The sequence below is a fragment of the Mchenga conophoros genome, linkage group LG2 (assembly GCF_057382185.1).
Source record: "Mchenga conophoros isolate Kocher_MC1m ecotype Shallow Benthic linkage group LG2, M_conophoros_male_GT1.1, whole genome shotgun sequence".
Classification (NCBI taxonomy): domain Eukaryota; kingdom Metazoa; phylum Chordata; class Actinopteri; order Cichliformes; family Cichlidae; genus Mchenga; species Mchenga conophoros.
In genome coordinates this window covers 22600216-22610665 of record NC_140527.1, presented here as the reverse complement: position 1 = coordinate 22610665, position 10450 = coordinate 22600216, and the positions used below count along the sequence as shown (strand labels likewise).

The following is a 10450-nucleotide window of genomic DNA, read 5'->3' as shown; positions in this document are numbered from 1 at the left end:
TATTCGTTCAGCACACACAACAGAGCATCAGACCACATTCTTACCTGTCATAAGAAATTAGCAAAACATATCCAGACAACAATGCAAACATATGACCAACATTTACACATCTTATCATATCACTTTTATTATCAATAGCCTACTGAGAAACAGCCTATTCATCTATGTCCTCTGTAATGGAAATCTGTTTTTGATCTATATCATTTGACTTACTTAAGCTACCCTACTAAGTCCCACTGTACTAAATAGAGGACATCCTGGGCTTACCATTGATATCTCATCTGTCTGGGTGGCCTCTTTTAGCTCCAAAGAGGAAGGAAATCACAGACAAAGTTCAATGGGAAGATTCTTTTTTTCCTCGGTTCTCAGGAGGATATGAACCAAAATGAGGATATGGTTTACAAGAGTCAAGACAACTTGCTTCAGCAGGTAACAAAGGCAGCGATGAGGAGTCAAACTGTGGGCTGATTTCCACTTTGCTTTTTCTTGTCAGCTTTGTATATGTATAAATATGTAAGCTACAAATAATGATTATTCAGAAGTATTATTCAATTATCACACCCGTAACCTCCTGAAGTCTAAGTTACAATGTGTGATAATCCCATGTGTCAGAAAATTACTCTTTGTTCCCTGACTGCCAAAACCCAGGAGAATAATTTGATAAATATGCACCGCATACTGACTGCCTAGGGTTAGGTTTAAGCTTAGAGCTGGGGTTATCTGATGATGACTTAGATGTCAGAGGGTTTATCACAGGGGTGTCCAGCTCCAGGCCTCGAGGGCCGGTGTCCTGCAGGTTTTAGATGTGTCTTTGATCCAACACAGCTGATTTAAATGGCTAAATTACCTCCCCAGCGTGTCTTGAAGTTCTCCAGAAACCTGGTAAGGAGCTAATCATTTGAGTCAGGTGTGTTGACCCAGGGTGAGATCTAAAACCTGCAGGACACCGGCACTCGAGGCCTGGAGTTGCCCACCCCTGGTTTATCATATATCAGGGTGGGGGTATACCACTCCTTCAGACACACCCCCTTACCTGTGAATATTCCTGTATAGTAAACAGTCTGTAAAACTCGGTGTGTCCGATTCCTGCTATGCACTGCTAAGATCAGTGGCTGACAGCAAGTGAAAAATACAAATATGCTATCTGCATTTGACCATTTTGGAGTACAGCTTAGCTTGCCTGTAAGCTGTATTTAAACTGTCTCAGCTAAACTTCTGCTGAGGTTTGCTTTGAGCCGTCCTTCTGATGTTTGCCAAGGCAATCAGCATACTCTGATGAAAAGTCAGAGGGCCTTATCGAACCATGAAATGATTTAAAGTGGCATGTCTTCATCTCCTGTTTCCCATCTTTCTCTCTCAAAACCATGCCCATTATTCACACTGCTGTACTTTTAACCCAGCTCACCTCTGGATGTGGTTTTTGGATACATTTCCTATTTTGGGGGAGCTTCAAGTGTAGATGACTGTTGTGCAAATCAAACAGTACTCCCGTCTGCTGCTATTGGCTGTTTCAACAGCAGATATTTTGACATGTCACATCAGGAATGACCGAGGTGTGATTGATGGTGTTAATCACAGAGTCCACTTATAAACATTCCAGTCCTTGTATTGTGTACATTTGCTCACTTGCATACACCTGCATGACACAGAGCCATCATTACTGACATCAGCCCCACCTGTGCTTTCCTTCCAATAAGAAATCAAATGTTTAAAAGCTTCTTTTAAAATAACTATTTCTCTCTCTGATTGTTGGGGAGAACATACAGGGAAAAAATTATGAAGCTATACTTAGTGATATATCTCTTAAAGCTATTGAATGTAGCTCTTTAGTGAGCAACAGAACTACAACATAACTAGTGACATCGGTCAGAGCGTAAAAAGGCCATTACTGGATGCTGATTACGGTGTGAAGCTCAGTAATGTTACAGAAAGTCCTCCGAATTTCCTCAAAATCTACTCCCATTCATGACAGACGGTTGATTTGACCTCATACTAAAAGTTAGTGATTCATTAGCTTGATTGTGTTGGGACTCCTTTACTTTTGTAGGTTCCTACATGTTTGTTCTTGAAAAACCCATGACGGAGCCTGCTCTGTTTGAACCAGTGAGCTTAGTTAAACGCAGGGTCATTTGCATTTACTGGAATGCAAACTGGAACCATTTTTCATTCACTTTGACATGATTATGTTTTTCTCTGCACATAGGCCAGAGCTCACAATAGCCATGGTGGAGTATGCAGAGCCTAATTTTCGAGCTTTCAAAAGAACAAAAACATTTCCCTCGAACAAAGAGATCAGGTTTTATTTTATTTTAAGTCAAAATCCAGTGGTCTTCCCTCCACTGTTTGACATCTTTAATACAACTTGTACCTGAAAGAGTCTCTTGGTTATCCTGTAGGTCAGGAATGTCAAACTCATTTTACATCGTGGGACACTTTGATCTTTAAGTGGGCTGGATTACTGAAACTTCCCATTCTGTCAATGTAAAGACGTTTAACTACACAGTCTCAATATCCTCCTGAGAACCAGCTCAAAAGATGACATCCTGGCCTTTCCAATGATATCTCATGTGTTTGGGTGGCCTCTTTTAGCTTCAAATAGGCAGGACATCACAAAAAAAAGTTAAACCGAAAGATCCTTGTTTTAGGGCTGGGCCATATCATACCGTTCACGGTAATACCGGTATAATGTTGGGCAACAATAAGAAAATGAAATATCGCGATAGAATACGGGTAAAACGCGCATGCGCAGTGCCTTTGTTTTCATACGCACATGACGGAAAAAACACGGTGGCGATACAGAATGAGAAGGGCGAAAGTGGATCGTTGAATGAAATAGATGAACCAGAACTGGTTTGTAAAAATGCTGCAACTTCAGTGGTGTGGAATTGGTTTGGCTTTCGTCCATCAGATACACAACAAAGCACTATTTTTGGTAGCGCGTGCTAGCGGGCCGTCGTTATTACCGTGTTTTTTGGAAAATACGGCACACTTAAAATCAATCCTTTGATTTATCTGAAAATCGACAGTGCCCCTTATAATCCCGTGTGCCTTATGTATGAATTCTGGTTGTGTTTACTGACCAGTGCCGTAGCTCCGCAAACGCACATAACGCACACTGCGTAGGGCACCAAATGGCCGGTAGGGCACCAAAAAAATCAGGGTCGTAAAAAAAAAAAGTAAACCATATTAATACTATAAATATCATATGCATTAATATGGTTAAACAATACAAAAGCAACATAAAACAATTTTCCCGAGAAAAGGGGTGAATCTGCTTTGTGCCCTGTCTCCAGTCTCCTCCTGGTGCCCCCCCACTCCCAGTGGTCTGTTCTATAATTGGTAAACACCTGTTTGAACATGGCCTCGAAACTGCAACAGGAGTCGGGAGCGGAGAAAAGAAAGAAGAAGAGGAAGCGTGATGAAACTCAGGCGTCGCTTGCCGGTAAGGCAATGTTTAAATAATAATAATAAAAAAAGTTCATTATTGTAGCCCTTGCTTGCACGCTCATGTCCGTCAACTCTGTGATAGCTCCTGTTAGCAGTGTTCATACTGTGTTAACAAATGTTGCAAATGATTGATGTTGGGTAGTTTGTTTACGTTGTGGATATGAATATAGAATGGACTACTAAAAGCAACTCATCATGGTCACTCAATTGACGGTTTTCAGATAACGTTAGCAATCGTGACTCACGATTGCTAACGTTATCGTGATTCGTGAGACTAGCATTTCCCTCCTCAGGTTGCTAGCTGGCTAACGTCATGCATGCTACTGATTAACCTTAACTTTGGGATAGGTCAGTGATGCAGTCAAGTATTATTATCAGATTAGACAAGATTACTTTGTATGTTGCTGCATTTCAGGATATCTATAAAGACGCATATCTTATTTATGCCATTGACGTCTGAACACATAAATAGTTCTCGTCTTTCTTTAGGTTCATAGATCAAGGGCGACATCTGTTGGTGAAACTGTAATATGAAACCTATATCTTCCAGTAATATAGATTTCCTACTTGCGCATTTATATCAAATTATGTACAGCATGTTTATATTGCCATTTGCCATTATGAAAATCTATACATGTAAAATATAGTTAGTAATTTTTAAATGTACCAGTGACTTACTTAATTTATTAGTCTTATAATGCAATCTTTCGTAGGCCTACTGTAGATTCAAAATTGTATTTCTGTAAAATCCCTGAATATTTTCTCTTGTATGCAGGGTCAATGCTTAAATATGTTCAAGGAGGATCTCAAGGACAGGATGAACCATCCAGTAGTAGTGCCATCCCTGGACATCAACCACCAGCCACTGTAGACCCTGCAACAATCCCTAGCCAAGAAGAACAAGAACCATCAACCACCAGTTCAGGTACAGTTCCATACACAAGTACCACTGAGAGTCCTGTCACTGAGAGACTATCAGAAAGTGACACTGTGGAGACATGTGTGCCCCCTTCAACCGATCCTGCTCTTTGGCCAGCTCACATTGTAGATGCTGATCGTGTTGAAATTGTGCGGAGAGGTCCTTTTAATGTCAGCTCTGATTTTAATTTTCCAAAGGGGCCTGATGGAAGAGCATTTCACACTAGCCTTAAGTTCAAAATTCTTCCCAATGGAGAAAAGGTTCACCGGAGCTGGTTAGTGTACTCACCGCAGAACAATGCTGTGTTCTGCTTTGCATGTAAGCTTTTCAGTGTGAAGGATATAAAGCTGAGTACAGAGGGCTTCAGTGACTGGTCGAACATCAACATCCGTTTGAGGGGTCATGAGTGTAGCCAAGACCACATACAGTGCATGCTTAAGTGGAGAGAACTGGACACACGGCTAAAGAAAAGCATGGCAATAGATCAACAGGAGTTGACCTTACTAGAGGCAGAAAGGAAAAAGTGGCGAGAGATTCTCAAACGATTACTCTCAATAACTCTCTCACTGGCTTCCAGAAATTTGTCTTTTAGGGGCTCTTCTGACTGTCTTTATGAGCCGGACAATGGCAACTTCTTGAAGGAAGTAGAGCTTATGGCAACATATGACCTTGTAATGGCAAATCACTTGGCCAACATAAAAGATGAAGGTTCCCACACACATTACCTCAGCCCTGAGACACAGAACGAACTAATTCAGATTATCTCTTCAGAAACATTCCGCGCCATTGTGAAGCAAATCCAGTTGGCAAAATACTTCTCCATCATTCTTGACTGTACTCCAGATGTGAGTCACACTGAACAAATGTCAGTCATAGTACGCATTGTTTGTTTCCAAGCACAACCAGATATTAAAGAATACTTTCTTGGCTATATAAATGTGGAGCAAACAACTGGCCTTAACCTGTCCAATGTTGTCCTTGACAAGTTGAAGGAGCTTGGCATTCCATTTGAAAACTGTCGAGGACAGGCCTATGACAATGGGGCCAACATGAAGGGGAAGAAGCAAGGTGTTCAGGCCAGACTGCTACAATTAAACCCGAGAGCATTGTTTGTGCCTTGTGGAGCTCACACGATGAATCTGGTCATAGCTGATGCTGCCAAGTCCTCTCCAGATGCAACTGGCTACTTTGGGTATTTGCAGAAGTTGTTCAATTTCTTTTCCAGTGCCACCCAGCGATGGGCCATTTTAACAAAACATGTGAAATTGACACTTAAATCTTGGAGTGACGTTAGATGGGAAAGCAGGCTTCAAAGTGTAACTGCTGTCCGGAGTCAGACAAAAGAAGTGAGGGATGCTCTCCTGGAGGCCAGAGAAGCTGTAAGTGATGCAGTCGCAAAGGTGGAGGCTCAAGTGCTTGCTGAGGAAGTAGCCTCATTTCGATTTTTGATTTGCTCCATCGTGTGGTGTGAACTTCTTACAATCACAAACCAGGTGAACAAGTTACTACAGTCCAGCTCCATGCAGCTCGATGTTGCTGTCAGGCTCATTGACACTGCCAAAAGTAACCTCTCTAAATACAGACAGTCTGGGTTTGATGAGGCTGTGTCAGCTGCCAAAGAACTCTGTGAGGCCCTGAACATAGAACCACAGTTGAAGGAGAAAAGGCTCAGGAGCACAAAAAGGCAGTTTGCATATGAAGCTGTTGATGAGCCCCTCCATGATGCCCTTAAAAAGCTTGAGGTCACATTTTTCAATTGTGTTGTGGACTCTGCTTTAATCTCCCTACAGGAGAGGTTTGAGACCATGAATCAAGTGAAGGAGAAATATGGAGTGCTGCTTGATTTCAGCAAAGTGAATGGGATGTCCAAGGAGGATTTAAAAAAACACTGCACTGAAGTACAGAAGACACTGACAGATAAGGGAGTAGCTGACATTGATGGACCTGAGATGATGCAGGAAATCATCAACCTTCCTCAGCTGCCACCACAGACGTCTGCTTTGGAAATGCTGTCATTTTTACATGACAATCAGCTTCAAGAGGTATATCCCAATCTGTGGATTGCTCTGCGTATTGCACTGACCCTGCCTGTCACAGTTGCCTCTGCTGAGCGAAGCTTTTCAAAGCTCAAACTCATTAAAACGTACCTGCGTTCATCAATGGGGCAGGAACGTTTAAGTGGTCTGGCTGTTATCAGCATCAATGGTGACGTGGCTCAGAAGCTATCATATGATGACCTTATAGCTGATTTTGCAACCAGAAAATGCAGGCGTGTGCCTCTCTAGGCCCTAGAGAGGCACACCACGCCTGCATTTTCTGGTTGTCAGAGTATGCCCTAGAGTCTAGGGCATACTCTGACAACGAATTGTAAAAATGTTTAACATAGTTACTTAAGGAATGTGGCTTTTGTGTTCAAATTCTTATTTTTCTTATTTAAGTTTCTTATTTAAATTCTATTGTGAAACTATTTGTAAATATATTAATAATAATACTATTATATTATATATATTATTTTTTTATAAAAAAAATTACACATTATTGCCAGGCTCTTTGTTCTTGTTCCAATGTTCAATTTTTGTTTCAGTATTTATTTGTAACAGTATTTTTAACCTCCTTTAACCTTATTTATTTGTTTAACTGTCATGTTTGTTGTTATTTAATTAAACAAATTCCACTGAGAAATTCAAAAGTATTAATGTTTTTGTTTTGTTTTTTCAGTGGCGGGGGGGCACCATAAAGCATTTGTGCTTAGGGCACCCAAATGGCAAGCAACGGCCCTGTTACTGACCTCGAAACGATTTTATGTACACGGCGCTCGAAAATCTGTCAAATGTTTTAGTACGACTTTGCTAAGCTACGATGGATTGTCGGAGCACTACGGCTATCATAGGGAGGAGCCTCGCGGAGTGATACGTACTGTGCTTCAACATAATGGTACCGTATAGTGTGTGTGTATAACCTCTTTTTAAGTTTTGTGGATATTATACATGATTATGCTGAGGATATGTCGGCCAATTCCCACTGGAAATGCCTTTTGGTTAAACTGTCAGCAAGGAATTTGCATTTGCACAGTTAAATTTTTAGATAACTTTAATGCACATAAAAAACAGCTGCTTGTTTAAGCGAAAATACATTGATATTTTTATTTGCACTAATAAAGTTGTGGAGTTGTAAAGTATTTTGTCTAGTGTCAATTATATCGTCAGTTATATCGTTATCTCAAATTTTCAAATGTATATTGTGATAAATATTTTTGGTCATATCGCCCTGCTCTACCTTGTTTCCTCGGTTCTCAGGAAACAAAAAGAAGTGCAATTTAAACTGTGTGCCTCAGTTTTTCTACATATTAAACAAATTGTGCTGCAGGAAACAAGTTTTTCGTGTATAAATTCTAAGAAATAATAGCCAATTCCTGAATAAGTCAAAGTCAGAAATTCCGAGTTCCCAGTTGGAAGTTTTTTGTTGAACTCCCACTCAACTCGGACTTCTTGCTCAGGAGTTGGATCAGCCCCAGATACTTTGATCTATCAAAGCATTATAACATAAGTATTATCCTGTATTGCTAGTGATACTTGAATTGCTCTACTTTGCTAAGAACCAAAAGAAATCTGTTTTTTTTTTTCTTCTGGGTCTGATGTATCTGGAACACAGTGCAAATGTTTTAAATTACATAGAAACGTTTGGTAGCTCATTGCCCGTGTTTTTGTTAATAATGTCCCATAGTGGAAAAAAACTAATTTCTAAAAAACATCTATCACTTTATTGTTTATCTATTACTTAATAACACTGATGTAGTAGGAATGCGGTGCGGGGAAGCTCTTTATCAGTTGGCAAAGCTTTAAATGCAAATACACATTGTCCAAAGTTGTCCAATGGGCCTTCATTGCTAGGCCGACTCTGGGACCCGGGCCTTATGTTTGACACCCCTGCTGAAGAATATTGAGAACTGAGAAAGCGGAACATTGTGTGCCACACGGATATAACAACGAGTTACCGTGACAAACAAAACAAAACCACACAAGTAAGGCACAAACATAAACTGCAGTTACTGTGCAGCTAATATATTTTTCCCTTGCTTAAACAAACCAATTATGTGCCCTCCGCCAACGAGCTCGCACCCACAGTCGCGAGTCATATCTCTGCACTAAACAAACCCAGACTGTAGTTTATCTGTTACATAAGCCTCTGAAAGTGGACTTACACCTATAGCCACAGCCAGCGGCTTTAGCATGTTACCAACTGCTGCACTGCCTGCGAAGACGCATACGACATTGAAACTCTTGTAACCCATTTTAGTCTCACGTCCCGGGAGTTTACCTACTGCAAAAGACATATACTGGGTAGACATCTTGGCTCAGCCCAGACCGTGCCCGTTCAGCCTTACCCTCGCGTGGCGGGAGCCACAATGACGCCAGTTGCACCACTACGTAGGCGGCGTGCACCGCGATCCCTCAGGTGCGCATGTCAGCGAAGGGGTTCCCTAGCGGTAACGCAGTGAAAAAGCGAGCCAACAACACTATTTCCGGTTTGAAAATTGCTTTCAGAATAAAGGTTTTAAAAAAAACATTTTCAAAATGTTTTAAGCCAGCGGTCCCCAACCTTTTTTGCGCCACGGACCGGTTTATGCACGACAATATTTTCACGGACCGGCCTTTAAGGTGTCGCGAATAAATACAACAAAATAAAACTAGTACCCATACCGAAAAAAAGAAGATTTATTCATAACACACGTGAAAAGACCAAGGAAAGCCGAGTAAACGATAAAAACGATAACAAAATAACGCTGAAAACCGATAAAAACCCTGAAAACTATACATTTCACACCTGAACCTCAACTCTCGCGGCCCGGTACCCGTCCGAGGCCCGGGGGTTGGGGACCGCAGTTTTAAGCCACTGAATATTTGAGTATTACTGATCTCAGAAAAGGAAAGAAGTAAATTATACAATCAACTGTCATTTTTGAATAGTTCAGGCTCTGTCCGGAAATGGACAATAAATCCTGCTAGTCTATAATCCCAAAATATAATGATTGTGTGGGGACAGAAAATACACAGCTGCTCCCAGCTTTTGAAGTCTTGAGCTTGGTAAACCAGCCAGGTTGCTTTTGTTGATGTAAAATAGTTGTACCTGTGTGAAAAGACTTATAATTTGCGGTGTTAATAGATATTGGATTACTGTTTAAATACTCCTGCTCTCAAAGGCGGCCCTCCACAACATTTTATAAAATTGTTTAGGTTTTTTTCTTAATTCAGGATAAAATGAAATCTCCTGTCCTGAGCTTGGGATATTGAATCTCACTGCAGCTGGACAATTCTCTAAGACTGTGTGGCGGCCAGTTTTTCTTTTCTTAATTTTTCTTAGCGAAATAAACTGGAAATAAATACTGTTTAAACTGGGAAAATTCTTCAAAGGTTGAGAAAAGTTCTAATGAATTCTCTTAAACATTTTTTTTCCACCAATGACTTTTTTAACCTAATAAAATATAGCATTAAAAAACATATTTGTTTTGACTGTTCAACTGCAAGTGTGCTCATTCTTGAATCTATGCCTTGAACAGCTGCGGCAAGCTTTACATGGATGGTGCTGTTGCAGTGGATGTTTTCTGACACATCCAAACAGGGCATGAATTGTTGTTGAGAAAATCAAAGAACACACACACACACACACACACACACAAACACACACAGACTTGTCTTCACGTTTTTTTTAGAGAGGTTTACGGAAGTGCCAAGTATTCCATGGTCCAACTTTTCAGATGTGTCATCTTTTTACTGTTAATATCACTGCAAATTGTTGTATGGAAGTATAGTAATCATGTTTGCAGCCCAAATAATTCTATGCATGAATAAAGTAAAGGTTTACTTCCATCCTAGGAAAAGGATGCTTCTTTGGGGACATTGCACAGAAAAGCCTGTCAGAATATTAATTTAAAGGCGTTTCCTATGAGACTGTAAACATGTAACAGTGAAAAAGCGGATTTACTTTTGTGTTATATGAGGATGGAGGAGAGCAAGGTAGTTGTGTCACCTTTAGATGGTCGTGGTTTAATTGTGAAAAACGGAATTCGGAAGTGTTGCCGTCTTT

The 10450-nt window shown here is 40.6% G+C and overlaps 1 protein-coding gene across 1 annotated transcript; it reads left to right on the top strand.

The window, feature by feature from the left end:
- Positions 1-3085: 3085 nt before the first annotated feature.
- On the top strand, positions 3086-6771 carry LOC146581926 (zinc finger MYM-type protein 1-like). The gene is made up of 2 exons (XM_085288360.1): positions 3086-3442; positions 4223-6771. Exons 1-2 carry the CDS (start codon positions 3358-3360, stop codon positions 6649-6651), a joined length of 2514 nt encoding a protein of 837 aa, XP_085144486.1. The 5' UTR covers positions 3086-3357; the 3' UTR covers positions 6652-6771.
- The last annotated feature ends 3679 nt before the right edge of the window (positions 6772-10450 follow it).